Source organism: Acinonyx jubatus, chromosome B1 (assembly GCF_027475565.1).
Source record: "Acinonyx jubatus isolate Ajub_Pintada_27869175 chromosome B1, VMU_Ajub_asm_v1.0, whole genome shotgun sequence".
In the NCBI taxonomy this organism is placed as follows: domain Eukaryota; kingdom Metazoa; phylum Chordata; class Mammalia; order Carnivora; family Felidae; genus Acinonyx; species Acinonyx jubatus.
In genome coordinates, this window is record NC_069382.1 from 183,505,500 (window position 1) to 183,525,213 (window position 19,714).

The 19,714-nt window shown below is 37.9% G+C and overlaps 1 protein-coding gene and 1 pseudogene across 3 annotated transcripts in view; one reads left to right on the forward strand and one right to left on the reverse strand.

Moving 5' to 3' along the window:
- Window positions 1-19,714, reverse strand: part of LOC106986839 (cytosolic beta-glucosidase) — a 229,931-nt gene that overhangs the window by 62,667 nt on the left and 147,550 nt on the right. The window contains exon 5 of one of the 3 annotated variants that reach the window (XM_027046863.2): window positions 14,279-14,535. The exons of the other annotated variants lie outside the window; for them this stretch is intronic. Coding sequence (XP_026902664.1) covers window positions 14,495-14,535 — 41 coding nt within the window. The 3' untranslated portion in view covers window positions 14,279-14,494. Of the gene's footprint in view, window positions 1-14,278; window positions 14,536-19,714 lie in introns of those variants that run through there. 3 annotated transcript variants of the gene reach the window in all.
- LOC106986822 (brain mitochondrial carrier protein 1-like) lies at window positions 2,110-3,037 on the forward strand (annotated as a pseudogene).

Genomic DNA, 19,714 nt, shown 5'->3' on the forward strand with positions numbered 1-19,714 from the left:
GAAGGCACTGTGAATCAATTTTCAATATGTTCAAGAATCAACATTACAGAAAGCAGACATCTTATTATCTTGGGCAAACTACATAAAGTGTTGGCTTAGCTTTTAACTATGGCTTGAAATCGATTCTGATAATGGTGACAGAAAGCACAACGAAAAACTAAAATATATCTGGCATTTTCCTGTCAAATAAACTGACCACTCCCTGGGAAATGAGACATTGGTCAAGAATTTAGATCAATTTACCAGTACCATTCTAAGACTTGATGAAAAGTCTCAATACTCTTCTAATTTGCTTAAATATCTGCTGCAGACATTGTGAACTCTGCCAGTTATTTGCAACTCATAAGTTACTATACATTCTACTTTGGTCTGTGGGCTTGCCTTTAAATCTGTTGAGTTCAGGGAATTAATGTCTGGAGACTTTATTAAAACAGTCACCATCACATCCCATCACCCAAAAGCAAATGGTCAGGTCGCAGATGTGTAGAAGCTACTATGGCTGCAATGAGACAGTTATTGGAAAGATTGTCCAATAAGACTAGATAAATCCCTCATCATGCAGCATGGCCCAAGGGTGGTATCAGGTCTGTGGCTTAGCCAATTGGGCAAGGTCTCATGTCCTGGCTACATCTACACTTCTAGATGCATAGGCTCGGCACAAACATAGCCTAGAATCATTTACTCTCATACTTGGGTGGTCATGATAATATCATAAGGAACATGTTAAAAATATAGATTCCAATGTCTCATCCTAAAATGTGTATCCAGTAGATCCGGGCTAAAGTAAATGATTCGGTATTTTTAACACATGCCCCACGTGATTCTGATGCAGGTAGACCAGATCACAGACAATAATTTGACAAACACTGATCTAGATGCTGTTCGGTTGGTATCTACTTTGCCAACTTTAAGTTACAAAATTTAGTCTTTTTAAAGAACTGTGAAGTTGGCCTAAAAAAAGGATTCTTTAAACTGAGATCACATAAGCCAAGTAATCCAATGGCCACACACCAGAAAAATCAATGCAACCTTACCATGTTGATTGGTTCGTGGTCTGTACACACACACACACACACACACACACACACACACACTCACACCAGCCCAGTGACTCAACAGAGGCAGAGCTGTTAGAGCATTTCATCTCAGTCACTTAGTAAATGAATTATCAAGTATATCAGGGACATAATGTAAAGAAAATGTTAACGGGTAGCTCATTTGGTTAAGTGTCTGACCTCGATTGCAGCTCAGGTCATGATCTCACAGTTTGTGAGATTGGGCCCTGCGTCAGGCTCTGTACTGACAGCATGGAGCCTGCTTGGGATTCTCTTTCCCTCTCTCTCTGCCCCTCCCCTGATGGCACTCTCTCTCACTCTCTCTCATTAAAAATAAATAAATAAAACTTAAAAAACAAGAAAATGTTAAACAGTTGAAGGCACCCATGAACTGCTGTAATCAAGTCACCTAATAGTTTTATGCCCACTAGTATAACAAAGAAACCTTTGTTATAGGTACCCTTTTCCAGGATAAGCCCTATATTAATATCTGTGAATATGGGCAAATGTTTGGTGGCCATGCACTTCCAAATTCTCAGATCTCACCCTGACAAATATCCTTACTTCCCCATAAGATTTCCAAGAGAGATACATGCAAAATACATAAGCAGGATTTTTAGCATAAAAGAACCACTAAATTACTAGCAGCATGAAATCTTCCTATTACTTCACTATGTTAAATGGCAGAATTAAAGCAAGTTTTCCTTTGATGGAGACCTAGGAGGGGCCTTAAATTCCCTCCCATTTACCGCAAATCTAAATTTTGAGACAACTATACATAGTCAGATATGTGGCGGGATGGGGAGACAAGTAGGGAGAAACACAGAAGGGAGCATTCAGAGAAGAGAAAATGAATGAGTAAATATGGTGTGTGGGCCCTGACCTAGTTACCTACCTAGTCATATGCTAGGAGATACTAAAAATTAAGAAACCTTGGTTCTCAAGAATGAAGGGCCCTGCCTGGATCTGCTTATTATAGGAAGGGAAATCACAAGAGATAAGGAAAGATGCTGTTCCACCTATAAGGATGGTAAGCTTACCTGTAACAACAGTATGGCTCTAAGAAGTGCTTTGGTCTGTCATCCTATTAGTATGCTTCCTTGGTGTCAGGTACAAAAGGGATGGGTTAGTGGCAGCGGAAGAGAAATCCAAGTCTGCTGTGGCTATGATTTATCTGATAATTGGATTTCACATTGAAATGGCATGGTCATCCATAGCCTTTCAGACTCCTCTGTTAAGAACCCTGTCACTTCCACCTCCTATTTTGTGCTTTTTTAGGCTTTGAGGAGGCTGTGTTGGAATGCCTGAGCCACCGTCGCCTAGGCAACGATTTGGTTACTTCCCTTGGTCTCAGTGCTTCGGAGTTGGGGTTGTGGTGGCGTTTCAGATTGTGGGAGCCTCGGCTCCCAAGTTGTCCCATGATCCCAAGCAGCACCAGGAAAGTAAGCAATGAGATGTTCAGTCTGAATCGGAAACCCTTTGTATATGGCAGCCTTGCCTTTGTTGTTGCTGAGCTTGGAACTTTCCTTGCAGACCTAACCAAAATGTAACTTCAAGTACAAGATGAAAGTATTGATGTCCACTTTAATGGGGTAAAATTCTGAGGAATCTTTCATGCTTTGCTCTCAATCTGTAAAGAAGAAGGTGTTTTGGCTCTGTATTCTGAAATAGCTCCTGTTTTACTAAGACCGGCATCATATAGCACCATTAAAACTGGCACTTACTGGAGCCTGAAGAGATTATTTGTAGAATATTTAGAAGATGAAACTCCTCTAATTAATATGATCAGTGGGATGGTGTCAGGAGTGATATTTTCCACCATATCCAATCCACTGATGTACTAAAGGGTGAGATTTAGCTTTAAGCTTGTGTATTTTGCACAAAAATAAATTGATATTGGATTAAAGACCTAAATGTGAGACCTGAAACCATAAAAATCTTAGAAGAGACCACAGAGAGTAACTTCTCTGACATCACCTTCTTTCTAGAAATGTCTCCTGACGCAAGGGAAACAGAAGCAGTAATAAACAATTGGGACTACATCAAAATAAAAAGCTTCTGCACAGCAAAGGAAAACAATCATAACTATTCAAGGCAACTTACTCAATGAAAGAAGATATTTGCAAATGGCATATCCAATAAAGGATTAGTATCCAAAATCTATAAACAACTTATAAAACTCAACGTCCCAAAAATGAATAATCCCATTTAAAAATGGACAGTAGACATGAAGAGACATTTCTCCAAAGAAGACATATAGATAGCTAACAGACACATGGAATGATGCTCAACATCAATTATAGTCAAGGAAATATAAATCGAAACCACAATGAGATATCACCTCACACTAGTCAAAATGGCTAAAATTAACAACACAGGAAACAACAGGTGTTGGTAAGGATGTGGAGAAAGGGGAACCCTCTTGCACTGTTGGTAGAAATGCAAACCAGTGCAGGCACTCTGGAAAACAGCATGGAGCTTTCTCAAAAAGTTAAAAAAATAACTACTCTACCATCCAGCAATTGCAGTGCTAATTCAAAGCACTAATTCAAAGAGATATATGCACCCCGATGTTTACAGCAGCATTATCTACAATAGCCAAATGATGGAAACAGCCCAAGTGTCCATCAACTGATGAATGGATAAAGAAGTGTGTGTGTGTATAATATATATATTACTATATATATAAATATATATATATGAGTATTTATATATATGAGTATTATATATAAATATATATATAATGGAATATTATATATATAATATATAGTACATTACATTATATATACTATAGTACATATGTGTATATATATAGTATATATATATGTATATATCACATATATACACATATATAATGGAATATTACTCAGCCATAAAAAAGAATGAAATCTTGCCATTTGCAATGCCATGGATGGAACTAGAGAGTATTAGGCTAAGCAAACTAAGTCAGTCAGAGAAAGACGAGTACCATGATTTCACTTATATTTGGAATATAATAAACAAAACAAAAAGAGAGAGAGAGAGAGAAACCAAGAAACAGACTCTTAGCTACAGAGAGCAAGCTGATAGTTACCAGAGGGGAGGTAAGTGGGGGATGGGTTAAATAGGTTATGGGGATTAAGTCGTGCACTTGTGATGAGCACTGGGTGATGTATGGAAGTGTGGAATCATGATATTGTACACCTGAAACTAATATTACACTGTAATATTAACTGGAATTTAAATAAAAACTTAAAAACAAAACAAAACAAAACAAAAGAAATGGCATGGTTAACCCGTTTCCTCATCTCTACCCACTTTTTAAATCTTACCCATCTTTTAGGGTTCACCTCAAACACATTCTTGTGCCTGACCCCGATGCAGGCGGTGCTTCCCCTGTGATCACGTGACACACACGTATACCATTCAGTTTGTCACCTCACCTACTGACAGATTATAAGTGATTATACTCACTAGAAAAAAGCCTAACCCTTATGTGAATTCACAGAATGATCAGAGGGATCTCAGAAATGTGGCTATGCCTGTCTTCCTAACTGGATTTTATGTTCCTCAAAGACTGCGACTTGGTTTTGATTATTTTTGCAATCTTTGTACCACCTATAATGTGTAATGCAAAAATTCCCTCACTAACATTCAATCTACAAACTTTTGTAGTAACAAAGGTTTTAGCTTGGGCAAAAGTGAAGTAATCTCTCAGTCATCAACAGATGGTTGGGTATATGGTTCCCTAAGATGTGGCGATCGAGTCTCTCACTAATTAACTGCATGTCTGAAGCAGCATCATGTCATCAACTTATTTTTTATTTAAAAAAAAAAGAAAGAAAATGCAAGCCTATTTGGGAAAAAATGTATGAGGATTAAAAAATCATAATTGGCTAACAGTCACAGTTCTTTAACAAAACTTTACACAAACATGCTGAGATTGCTTGTCAAGTATCCCAGGACTTCTGAACAAATAAGCTAATGAACAGCCTTTTGGATCCTGACTTGATCATAAGTTAAAGAGGATTTTCAACTACCTACTCAAGTAAGGATTCAGTAATTTTTTTTTTTTTTGGCTACACAAAAGATTTTTTTTTAAATTTTATTTAAATCCAACTTAGTTAACATATAGTGCAATAATGGTTTCAGGAGTAGAATTTAGTGATTCATCACTTACATTATCATCCAATGCTCATCTCAACAAGTGCCCTCCTTAATGCCCATCACCCCACCCAACACCCCTCCAGCAACCTTGTTTGTTCTCTATAGTCAATAAATTTTGATCTGATTTCATTTTAATTTCTTTGACTCCAAACTAAATTTTAAGCCTTTTGAAGGGAAGAGCCACATTAACTGCTTCTTTTACATCCTCTTCAAATGACCAAGCAAGGTGCTAAATAGCACGGTCAGCCATAGAAAGAGAACAAGTTAAAAGAATCATTATCAAAATAAGCCCATGGTGGGCACTTGGGTGGCTCATTCGGAGTGTCTGACTCGATATTGGCTCAAGTCATGATCTCGAAGTTGTGAGATCGTCTTCATTGGGCTCTGTGCTGAGCATGGGGCCTGCTTAGGATTTCTTTCTCTCCCTCTGCCCCCTCCCCTGTTCACGCTCTCTCTCTCCCTCTCTCTCTAAAATAAAAATTAGAAAAAGAAAAACCCATCGTACATATATGTGTATGAGATTCTGCATGCTAACCTAGACTTTTTCCCTCCAAGAAAGCACCCCAGAATGAAGGGAAAGGAAAAAATGTGGAGAGTATCTTCAGACACTTGTGTACAGCAGAGTTTGTAGGTTCAGGTCAGACAGCCTGGTTTCTTCAGATGGAGGCACTTATTAAGTATATAACGTTGGGTAAGTCATAGAGCCATTCTGTGCCTTGGTTTGCACCTCTGTAAAATGAGGGTGACAACAATAGCAGGCCCCATGTCATATAGACACTCTGAGTCTTAAAAGAATGAGGAGTTTGAAAAATAGAGCCCACAGCCCAAATCTGCTCCACCACCTGTTATTTCTAAGATAAATAAAGTTTTATTGCAACACAAAGACACGCACACACACACACACACACACGTTAATGCATGTGAAGTGCTAAGTGTTTTTGCCTGTCCACTAGCAAATGCTCAGTGAGTGTTCGCTATTGTTTTTGTGGTGTTGGCAGACATAGACTGGAGTCTTGGTTCTGCTGTTCTTGAGACTTGCAATTTTGTGTTTCCTTATCTGAGAAAGGGAAATATTTAAATATTTAAACCATATGATCTCTAGTACTAATTCCAACTTGGGTTATTCAGTAAAGGATATACATACGGTATTTGAAAGAGAAATTTAGGCAAGGAAAAAGAACAGAGAAAATTATTTGACAGAAAGGATTCTTCCTTCTCTTATTATACCCAAAACCAAAAGCAGCTAAGATAGGGAACAGGATACAAGAAGAGATAGTGATAGCATAAAAAGGAAGAGGAGGCAATATTTCACTCAGGGCTCTATTGCTTTTATTAACTGAGAGACAAATTCACTCAGAACTTTTAATTCTTCAAATAACAGGCATCATAAACACCATTATCTGTTTGCTTGTGCCTGTAGCGTTTACTGTAATTCCTCAGATTAAAACCACAGCTTCTAATATTACAGGACAGGGATGGAGTGAGAAAGGCTTAATGCAATTCAAGATATTCAAAGGTAAAAAGCTGCAAATGAAAATTATCACAATGAGCAAGAATAAAATTATTATAAAACTGTCACATTTCTAATATTTCATATCACTTCTGACCATAAGCTCTGCAGCTATAAAAGCAATATCTTTTACTCCCCAGTGTGCAGTGGTGATGGTTCGCATTCTTCAAGGCTTATGATGTTAAAATGCCTTTAATTATGTTCCGGATAGCTATTCATAAGGCATCCTTAAACCTCTCCAAGGTCAGCGTCTTCCTTCTCACTGATTCTCAGATCATCACTCTATGATTCTAGCTTCACTGACACAATATTCATTTTATCCTGGGGAAAGACACAATTGCTGAATTGGTCACACTGGCATCCGGGACGGGAGCAAGAATTGTCCCAGAAGGTTCCTTTGCTGGGCACTTGATGTCTGCATTGGTCTCCTCTGCCATTCTTTAGAGGTCAGCCAAACAGAAAATTCAAACTGGTACTTAATGCAATTCAAAAGCCTAAGCACTGCAAACAGCCATCACCTTTTGGGGCCATTTGGAGACCCTGAGAATCAAGCAGATGGTAAGCGGCAGAGCCCCTTACAGATTTGTGTTTCTGGCGACACCTTGTAATGGGGAACATGAAAGTAATGTTGAGTTGCCAATCGCAGTGCTAGGTGGGCACTTGAAAACTGAAAACCTAAGTCTATCGATAGTTTCTCCTGAACATAAGCAATTGCTGGCTGGGCTACATACAGTGATAGACTTTACTCTCAAGCCATTAATTTAAACACTCAGACTCCAAAACCCAAAAAAGAATCAACTTCATGGATCGCTGGCCTTGTTAACAAGTAGCAAATGGGGTAAGTTATTTTTCAGGAGCACTGGCTCACCAAGTCCTTGTTAAGGGCACAGCAACTTTGGAAATGTCCTTGTTTTCAGGGATTTTCTTTCCGTTCACACACACACACACACACACACACACACACACACACACACACCTATACATCTGCTTCCTCTATGTGAAATTTCTATAAGCCCATGACAAACAAGTGGGAGCAGGGGAACCCAGAGCCCACAGCCATTCAGAAGAAAGACCAAGTACAGAATGGGATATGAAGTCATTTCCAGGGGCCACCCAGATAATGAGGCATGACTTCATTTTCTTTTAATAATTTGTACAATAATTTTACTGTGGGTTTTCTGCTTACACAGAGAAATCTAGGCCCATTATCATAAATCTGGACAGCAGAGATGCCATGGCATAAGTTCTACTACTCAGAGATGATCACTGATAATATTTTGGTCTTTTCACCTAATCTTATTTTCAAGCATTGTTGTATGGTCAATTTGTTTTATATCTGTTCATTTCTAGCCTACACCTAATCATGATCTTTAATTAATTTTGCTTATTTATCAGTTTATTGTCTGTGACCCGATCCCTGCCCCCAAACCCTCCTCTTGCCCTAGAAAGTATGCTTCCAAAAGGATTAGAGTTTTGTCCTATTCCTTCATTTTGTAGAACCTGGGGACCACTTCAGCACTCAATAGATTATTGAATGCATGAATCAATTGAGATCAAATTGAGCATATAACATTAAATCTTATATTTCTCTCCCAACATCATAACAGTGTAATGAGCACATCTTGTGTGTCACTACACAATCCCCTCAGTCTTTCCACTCACTCCAAGTAGTACAGGAGTGTCTAGTTCCCTGTAGGCCCTCATGAAGTTCATGCAAGAGCAGTTGGAGAACGCCTTACCCCCACTTGGCCTGGCCATAAAATATGAATTACTATATCCTGTGTAATAATTTTAGTATTACTGAATGTTTTGGTGGTTCATAGTTTTCAATATTACAAATAAAGTTATGATTATCATCTCCACATGCAAAGATTTTCCTCATTTAAGAAATGGAATTAGTAAATCAAAGATGAAAGGGTTTTTTTAACAACATATTGACCAATTACCCCCCAAAAGACTGTACCATTTTACACTTTCATAACAATACAGACGCTGGTTCCTTTCATTGCAAGCTTACCAGTGCCAAGTATTACCTGCATTGCTGTTTTGATAATTTGGTAAGTTGAATACAATTTTTTATTTTAATTTACATTTTTCGTATTTCTAGTATCCCCTCTTGATCAAGACTTTTCAGAATTTTGTGAGGAGTTAGACATACTCTACAACATGAGCCAAATCACCCTAGGAGATGGCCACTAGACCAAATGAAGGTTGGAGAGGAAATCTAAGGGAAGGTGTCAGTTGGAACAAGAAGGAGAAGGGAGATGTTCAACTGAATAAACATGGGCGCCTATTCCTGGCCACATGGGAAGATAGTGGAGGTCCAGAGATGAAAAAGACACAAAATTGTCATCTTGGAGCTACTAGTCTAGTGATCATGTTGAAGAGAGAACTGAATGCCTAAACTACAGTTATCCTATAGAAAAATTATAGAGGAAGCTTTATTAAGGTTTGGCTTCATTGGAAAGTGTAAAAATGAGTTCAAAATCCTCCCACAGCAAATTAGGGAAAGCGGATTGTTTGGAATGCATTTAGATGGGCTATGAAAGAAATTACACAATGCTGGTGGTTTAGAGGTAGATGTACCTGGATTAGGTTCAAGTGATACCACATGGGGTAAATGATAATGCAATATTATAATAAGGAAACCCAAACGTAAGAATTAGCCAACCCTGGTTTCAAGACTAAATTCAATGGCTTCTAGGTTATGGCCTTGGACATGTTAATTTCTTTGGTCTTCTATTTTCTTATCTGCGGAATGAAGATGATAATACCTTCTTGACAGGGTTGTGATATAATTTTAAATAAGATAGTGCATGGAAGAGCCTAGCAAATCATAATGGTACCAAGTAGATAACTGATAAAAGTCATGAAGAAAAAAAAATGTTAAAGTTTTTTGAAGTCAAAGACAAAATTCCTCTGAAGACGAGAACTGTGTTTTGGTTACGTGAAATAGATCAGTGTCCCATTTGACCAGGAAGAGATAGGCCCAAGACCAGCATCTGAAAATGAAGAAAAGGTTGTAAAATATAGAAACTATGAAGAAAGTAAGAAGTAACAACCAAACAGTAACAGTAAGAACCACAACAAAATGCTGATAAAAGAAACTGTCCCAATAACTTTTTTTCAAAAATGAAGGATATGAAATAATAAGTAACCAAAGCTACTTGCTACATGTTAATAATACTGTATGGTATACTTGAAATATTGCTAAGAGAGTAAATCTTACATGTTCTCATTACCAAAAAAAGAAAAAAAATCTTAACCTGTATGAGGTGATGGATGTGTTAATTAAATTGACTGTGGTAATCATTTCACTATATATGCATGGATCAAATCATTACATTGTCCTCCTTAAATACACACAATTTTTATTTGTCAATTACATCTCAATGAAGCTGGAAAAAAACAAAAGTGACTTTTTCCTACCTGCTCACAAAATCGGATGTTGTCACTCTTTATTTTTTTTTTTATTTTTCTAACCTTTATTTATTTTTGAGAGACAGAGCACCAGTGGGGAAAGAGCAGAGAGAGAGGGAGACACAGAATCCACAGCAGGCTTCAGGCTCTGAGCTGTCAGCACAGAGCCCGATGCAGGGCTCAAACCCACAGATCCTGAGATCAAGACCTGAGCTGAAGTCGGCACCTAACGGACTGAGCCCCCAGGCACCCCTAATGTTGTCACTCTTTAAATTTTGACAATAAGGTTTGAAAAATGTTGTATTTAATAACTATACATTTGCATATTTTGATATTAGTGGGGTTGTAGACCTTCTTCACAATGAAACAGTAAAAATTCTCTCTTGAAAAAAAAAAAGGTGTTTGTTGGACGAGGCTGAGATGTAACCCCTCCTTTTATATCCAAAACTTCAACAAAATAAACACCCCCATTATGGATGTGTTCATTAACTTGATTGGGGGAATCGTTTCATAATGTGTGTGTGCATCACATCATCACATTGTATACTCTAAGTATATCACAATTTTACTTGTCAGTTATACCTGCATAAAGTTGGGCAAAAAACAGATTCCTCTAAAACACTTTGCTATCCACATAGTCTAATACCAAATGTATTAACTATTATGTTTATATGGATTTAAGATTATTGGCAGCTCTCTTTTCTTCTGTAGTTATGACTGCTTTCCTGGTGGGGCGGGAGGTAAAGTGCTGTGTGTGTTAGATTGAGAAATAAAAAAGTACATACCTAAAATATCTTATCTACTAATCTTTGCATGTGAATCCAATGCCTTCTCCTCCAGTGAAGTTCTTACAGTTGGCTTCCCTGCCATCTTTCTTACAAAAACTGTACCTGTAATGCCTATAATGCAGCATTAGTTTTCATTTTGGTTTCTCTAAAGTGGAGCAATAAATTAAAGACAAAATAATAAGTAAAGGCAAAATACTCTGAATGTATAATTCTTCTTGGTTCTTACAATTTTTTGGAAAACTTTTACTGTTGTTTTTCCCAGGTTTAATTTAATGCTGTTTTATTAAACACCTCTCCTTTACTGAGGCTTGCCATCATTGTTTCATAATAAACAAAAGCTCTCTTACAGAACTATTTAATCAACTAGGATAATATTTCAATAAATTAAATAGTTATACTAAAAAAATCTCTGATAAGCAACATATCTAATTTTGGTAAGCATACAACTTCTCTTGTAGAAGTATATGTGCATGACTTAAGTGACCTGAAGTGACTTATTTCTAGCAATATGGCAAACTGGGTAATTCTAAACAACCTTCCTGACTAAAGCAGATAAGTGGTGGATAAAATATATATTCAATCTTCAAAAGGCATTGCTGAGTTAGCACAAAAGGAAGTAATTTATAGAGGTCAAAGAAAAAATGGAACTAGGAACTTTGATGGATAAGAGGATACCAAAATCACATTGTATGTAGAGGTTTCTGGTAAACCCTAGAGTTCATGAGCTTCTGTTTTGATGCTGGAAAAGGTGCAGGGGAATGGAGCTAAAATCTAGGATCTACCAGGGGTTCCTGGATAGATCAGTCAGTTAAGACCCCCAACTCCTGATTTTAGCTCAGGTCATGATCTCAAGGTCATAAGATTGAGCCCCGTGTGGCCATGAGATCAAGCCCCATGTTAGGCTCACTGTGGAGCCCAGAGCCTGCTTTGGATTCTCTCTCTCCCCCTCTCTCTCTCTACCCATTCCCTGCTGGTACACGATCCTTCTCTCTCAAAATAAATAAATAAAGTTAAAAATCTAGGATCTGCCAAAGGATGGAGCTTATGAAGGCAAACTCCATGAGGTGCAGCCCCTAATAGCTATACATTGAAGGAAAAAGAGACATAAAAATTGTGTTTATCAATTTATTGCATTTATTGATTCTATGCTAAGTGAAAAAAAAATTCCATTTGAGAATTTGCCATCATTAAACAATCATTGCAGAGGTATACAATTCAAATTCATGCTTTCATTTTAGTAAAAAACAAAATCTACACTGAAGTAAAGTGGTCCTGGGTTACTAAAGCTGCCAAATATCATGAACACATACAAATGTCTTTTGGAGGAATCCAACTACAACCTAGGCCTCAAGAAATTCTCACAAGGTGCCAATTAAAATGAGTAGCTTGTGGCCTAAAATCACAAAACACAAAAGGAAACACAAAAAGTGACCGCCAGCAGGAAACAAAGAGATGAATATCAGAAGTGAAAGTCTTCAGTGATTGCAATAATCAGACAGAGTATAAAATATACAAATTCAATATGTTTAAAAAAAATAAAAGAGAAGCTTGAAAATACAGACAGAGAAGAGAAATTACAAGGAACAACTAAGTATATTTAGAAACACTCAAATTACACTCACATACATTAAAAATAAATTAATTAAAATTAAACATAAAATGAGTAAATAGGAAATTGGAGACAACACTTAAGAGTTTTAGTGAACTGAAAGAAAGATCCAAATAAATGATCTAGAATGCATCTTTGAAAGAAAAGTGACTGAAAACATTAAATAGGGTAAGATACATAGAGGATAGAGGGATAAATATCTGGCATAAACCTTAATTGGTGATCCAGAAAGAGACTGTATTAGTCAGAATAGGCTAATCTATGGCACAACAAAAAGTAAACCCCACATTTTAGTAGCCTAACAAAACAAATGTATTTCTCACTCATATAAAGTTCAGTGTGTATCAGGCAAACTTTCAGGGAAATATCTCCTCCACAGCAGTGGAATCTTGTGCGTCTTCCACCTTAATAAGTGGTTTGCTGCCAAAGGAGAAGACAAAGCTGAACATTAACAGAAGAGGCATCAATGATACCGAGAATACATAGCATTATCTCTGTTTCTGTTTGCCCTCCAGTCATAAAATCACTCCATTCTACCCACACACAGAACATACTCAGCCCCAACCCAAGGGCCCATCTGTCATTGCCCTCAGCTCGAAATCCAAGAATTCTGAGTGAGAGTCACTTAGTCTTTCCAAAATGGCTTCTCTTCTCATGAGATCTATGAAGTCACCATTATGCCACACCTCACCTAATCGACTGTGAAACAGGAACAAAATAGTTACAGTAAAGATTCCCATTTGAAAAGGAAATGAATGGGAGACATATAATATAATATACCCTTCACTGAAATCCACTGGACAGACACTGTGCATGCTCCTTACTCAAGGGAGATCTTCCTTAATTAACCTCTGATTCTCCTCTTCGGAGGAATCTTTGTCCATTGGTTTCATGTCCCATGGTGTCATTCTCTGTCAAGTTATTCCTTTTTAATTAGTATCCTTGACCACATCTAAAATGAGCTTTGGGAGTCATTCACTGTTGTGGTCTGCACAGGTTTCAAAACTGACTTTCTGTTTATTGAAAATTGGAACCCAATGGTTGTTTCAAATCTTAAAAGTCATATGTTTTGTTTTGTTTTTTCAAATCCAGACTCAGAGTTTTTTTGTCATTATAGGTTTCCTAAAAACTTATTAACTTTCTGAACTATTTGCTTCCAGTCAGTTACATGTGCCAGTAATGACACCAGAGGTACTCTTAAAGACATTGTTTTTAGATATGATTTCTTCTTTTATTCTCTTGTCCCTCATACTTCTCTGTCTTGATTTAATGGGAGGTACTTTAAGGCTATCTGGAGCAATGAAGGGGGTGGAGGTGGGGGTTGGGTCATTTTATCTATTGGTAGGTTTTGCTAGTTGCCATTTTTAGGTCTTTTGACTTTCTCAATTCTATAGGGTTCTGAGTTTCTATTCCCTATTATTGTGCAAACTGACCTTATCTCTCTTGAACAAATCCCTTTTTAAAAAGTGTTTATTGGGGCGCCTGGGTGGCTCAGTCGGTTGAGCGTCCGACTTCAGCTCAGGTCACGATCTCGCGGTCCGTGAGTTCGAGCCCCGCGTCAGGCTCTGGGCTGATGGCTCGGAGCCTGGAGCCTGCTTCCGATTCTGTATCTCCCTCTCTCTCTCTGCCCCTTCCCCGTTCATGCTCTGTCTCTCTCTGTCTCAAAAATAAATAAACGTTAAAAAAATTTTTAAAAAATGTTTATTATTTTGGGGATAGAGAGGAGAGAGAAAGCATAAGCAGGGGAGGGGCAGAGAGAGGTTAGAGAGAGAATACAAGGCAGGCTCCATGTTCAGCACAGAGCCCAAGGCGGGGCTCAATGCCATGACCATAAGATCAAGACCTGAGTCAAAATCAAGAAACAGGCACTAAACCAACTGAGCCATCCAGGCACCCCTGAACAAATCCCATGTTAATAACATTGTCACAGGCTGGGTTCTCCAGAAAGTAGATGCCGATGTTGGGGTTAGTGTGCAGGATATTTGTTAAGGACCTTGGGATCAGCATCTGTGAAAGAGAAGAAAAGATAGGAGGACTGAGAAATTGAGATATGGAGGCCCATGACAGCTTCAGCCTACCCCACGGGGAATTTGGACACTAAAATTGTCCGAGACGATTGTCACAAACTGGGCTAAAATGGCTAGATGCTTATGCATCTGTTCTGATCAATCATTGGACTGTTGCACCTTTGTGAAAGCTGACTAACTGCAGCCAAGTAATTCTGTGAAGAGGCTGTTATCTGATGGGTCCTGTTAATGGAACTTCCAGAAACAGAGGAGTAAGTCCTTCTATGAAGAGAGATCTAGACAAAATATCTTGTCCATCCCCATCGACTCTTGTGTTTCTCGACTATGCTTCTTAGCATGTTGAGTAGCTGATTTTCAACAATTCTGGTAGGTCTCTCTTCCTGGGGAAAACTTAGTACAAAAAGGTGAGTGGAAAAAACAGACAACTCCCACCATTGCAGATGGTCTCTGGACCACAACTGATATTCAGTGTCTCCATCCTCCACTAGATGATACAATGAATAGATTACATGGTTGTAAACCCACTTACACATTTCCTTGTTGTATATGCGCCCCCTGGTCTGACACAATACAACGCGGGATAAACCAGTGAATCAAAGATCTATAAACCCTTCAATAGTGGTGCTGGTTGAGATCCTGAAAGCAAGACAGGAAAATGCACACACAGAATATGTATCTGTTCCTGTGAGAATTAATCACTGTACCTTTAATGATAAGAAAGAGGCCAATATAGTCACTTTGCCCCTAAGGTGACTCATTGGTCTCCTCAAAAAATGGTGCTGCATCTGGAGCCCTTCAATGGTATCTATTATTGATCAATCGGACATTTAGCAGTGGCAATAGCTACATCAGCTTTGGTAAGTTTACCTTCATGTTGTTGACACCATTCGTGGCCTCCATCACTGTTACCATGACCACCTCAATCATGTGTGCCTCATACCAGCACTGAGGAGGTCAATGACAGAAAAGTCATTCGAATACTTGGTTGTGTAGTATCTCTTTCATGAAGGATATTCTCTGATGGGTATTAATATGTCCTAATAAAGATATTTACCCTTAGCACCCACCCCCATATGTTCATCCACATGCTGCTATCCCAGATCACCCTGTTCCTGGTCTTTCACTCTTTCTCATTTCAGATGTCTGACCAACTGTCCAGGATTCTGCACTTGAATCCATATATATTTTAACCTGAGGTAGTCACTCCTCTGAATACAAAAGTTGATGACCAAGTGTGCCACTAATATGTCTGCCAAACCTTCCACCCACATTCTTTTGTCCATAATTCAGTCACATACTCTTAACCTAATTGAAAGAGAGGCTAGACCAGCTACTCTTATTCTGTGCCTGGAGTGTTCAAACATTGTCTCTGCCACAGAGATTAACAGAGAATGGAGAAAAGGTAATGTTCAAGTCAAGAATGGTTGAGAATTTTCCAGAGCTATGTAAAGACACCAATTCTCAAAACTAGGAATTACAACAAATCCCAAGAGCGTTAAATAAAAAGAAACCACACCTCAGTCATCATCATAATACTGAAGAACACCAAAGTAAAAGAGGTCTTAAAAGATAGAGTGCCCACAAAGGAACAGAAATTAGACTGATTGATGACTTATCTCAATAGCGATAATCAAAGCCAGATTATATTGGAATAATGCCACTAATGTTATCAGAAAAAAAGATAGTTGAACTAGTGTTCAAGAAAGAGGATAAAGACATTTTCAGATAAATAATATGTGAGTAGCTAACCTAGCACAGATCCTGCCTGGATTACAGTCTATAGGGATACACTTTAAACAAAAGGAAAATGATCACAGAACATCTGAGATAGAATGGTGAGCAAAAAATACATAAGAAAATGAATAAGATTGAGAAATATGTGGGCAAATCTAAGTCAACATCGACAATTCAAAAGAACTACAATAATTTTTAACTGTTGGAAAAAACTAGAAGAGAGTTAAAATACAGAATAACAATAAGACTTAAATTGAGGGGAAAAGGTGATTAAGTATTTAGGGTCCTTGAATGTCTGGGAAGATGATAAAGTGGTGGTGGTGGTCGTGGTAGTTGAACAAGTCTGTTAAAGGCGTTAGAGTAACAAAAAACTACATTGAACACATAACATCCAAACATATAAAAGGAAAAAAGAAATGAGAAAAAGATGATACATATAATCATATTATTTTACCAACATATAGACCGGGAAGCAGCAAAATGAAACAGTATATTTTTAGGTGTACATATCAAACCACAAAGGAAATTTAGACAGTTATTTAGAGAAGATTCAGGATAGTGGTCACCCTGGGGAGAGTATGCAGGGAGGGGGAGCACCAAAAGGAATGCAAAAGGGAAGGTGGGAGAGGATTAGGGGAACCTGGGTTTCTATTCTTAAAGCTAGACAGTGAGTACCCAAGCATTTATTTTATTATAATCTTTTAAAGGAATCAAAAATGTTTTAAATACTCTTTTCCATGTATATTTCATCAAAAAATAAATCTACTAAAATAAAGGTAAGGATGTGAGTTGAGGGATGTGTTAATTAACTTGATTATTGAAATCATTTCACAATGTATCTGAGCATCAAATCATCACGTTGCATGCTTTGAATATATTACAATTTTATTTGTCAATTATACCTCAATAAAAACTGAAAAAAAAAGCAATAAGTAAATAAGTGAACAAATAAACAATGAAAATGACTTGCCAATTCTGAGTGTGCAAAGTGCCCATGACTATTAATCATTATAGGTTGTCAGCACATATATTTTAGAGAAGGAATGGACAGTGTCAATTAAGGCAATCAATCAATCCAGAAAAACATTAATCCAGCAATTTGAGTAAGTAGAAATCAATTAAGAGTGGTTCCACTCTGGGTATATAAAACTATTTGGATGTGCTCTCCCTGGAGAAGAGAGGAGAGAAGAAAAGTACTCCTAGTTTGGTTACTCAGAAACTACTCTTGAGTATTGGGTCTGGGTTTGTCTGACTGCAATGTGTTAGATTCTATATGTGCTAATGGCATAATATGGTATGCATACTGAATTTCACACTTTATGGGCTATATCTCTTTCTATACAGCTTTTGTTCCTCCACGGAAAGTATAGCAACAGGTTATTGGTTAACCACAACAACAAAAAAGATAGTCAATAAGGCTTGTATTTCTTCTAAAGTTGCTTGAATAGTGTCTGCTCAGTTCCCTAAAGAAACTAGGATAAAATAATGGTATACATTTTAATAAAATATGCAGGGAGTTTGAACATTAAAACTGCCATTATTAGTATTACCATTATCAGTAGAAAAGTTGTATACCTAATTCTCCATACATTACGCTAAAAAATTAAAGCATTATATCTAATGCAATGTCAAACACAATGTTAATATAAAAACTAACTACAGGAAAGTACAAATGTGAAAGAATGGAATTCTAAATGAACAGATTAGAAAGATGGTAGCAAGAAGATATCCTCAGCTTCTAGAATCAGCACAGAGGGTTTTCTAATGCAGCACTCTGAAAAATAATTCATTCATGCAAGTTCTACCTGTCATCACTTACATTTTCATAAATGATATGTAAAATGACTAGTTGTTAAAATGCAATATTGACATCAGGTTGATAATGAATCAACAACCAAGAAATGCCCAGGAGTGTATTCATCCAAACTATCATAATTGGCCAGACCCTGTGATTTGTCAGAGAGAAATGTGAAAATAAAACAATCAGGATCCCTGCCTCTGGGCGAGTGAAGCAAACAGGTAAAGTGAGTCCCTTGTTTCCATTTCCCTGTATCTTAGTAGGTGCTTACTCAAATGTTAGCTAACTTATGGTTGGGTAGCAGGTTGAGTAAAAGTGCTTTCAGAATACCAAGGAGCAGGAAATATTTGAGCTGAATCTTTAAGGAAGGACAGGACATTTCCAAGAAGAGAAATATTCCACTAACAGAGATCAATGGGAAGAAAGATGGGTTTTTTTCCCTCCAAAATGTAAGATAACACAGGGTTAGATGGACATGTAAGCCCTGAAGGATTCCGAGTGCCTGTAACAGAGGCTGAGAGTGGAGATGAGATTGGGAGGTTGACTGGACCATGTATGAACGGCATCTATTCCAAAGTAGTTTGTACTTTCTCCTACAGAAGATACAAGGCCTTCAGAGGTTTGCATGCAGGAAGCAGGCATGCAGGTTTTATTTCTCTAAGGAGGAGAGCTCCTGCAGCATAACAGAATGGCTTGGGTGAAGTGTGCCATGCTGTAGGCCCTGAGTCAGTGACCACTTGTGTGTGATGGAAGGTGTCCAGGTGGTGGAAACCTAGTGGGAAAGGCAGGTAGAATCAGGGGATGGATAACTGCTATATGAAGGGTAAGTGTTGTGATAAAAATATACACAGTGGTGCTTTGGAAGTACACAGGAGGGCTACCTACTTCACAGTGGAGAAGTCAGGGAAGGCTTCTAGGAAAAAGTGAGACTAGGAAATCAGGAAATAGAGGCAAATAATGTACTCTAATAAATTGCTCAGGACACAACCATTATGTTAAGAGATCATAACTGATTCTTATCCAGTGGCATGCATTTTGGGGAACATGGCAAGTATACATGTGAAAGTAATTAATGTAATAAATGAATAAAATCATAAGAACAGCATTTAATCTTCTTAAGCACAAGGAATGTTTAACTGATTAATCATGCACAGTGAACATTTATCAAGGGCTACACATCAGAGAAGCTTCAAGAGAACCTTCAGGAGTGCCAGAATTGTATCCAATGAGATTCCCACCTTGGAAAGGGGTTAGAATGGGTCCCATTTCCCTGAGTCTCTTTCAATACTGAGGTTCCATTTCTGCCACCTTCTAGCTCAAGAAGCTTATAACCTAATTGTTGAGGCAGACTTTTCATGCCAGAAAAGAATAAAGTTAAACAAGGCTTATACAAAAGTAGGAGTAAGTAGTTTGGCGCAAGCCGAAACTTCATGGCGTTTCTGAGAGATGAGTGGAGAAACCTGGACTAACGAATTCCAGACAGAGGGGAATTCCTGGGCAGAGGGCCTAGGAATATGCAGAACCATGGCTTTCTCTTTTCTTTCTTCCTTCCTGCCTCCCATCCTTCTGCCACCCCTATTGTTCCTTCTGTCAATAGATATTTACTGAACCTAGAATTTCTCTTCTA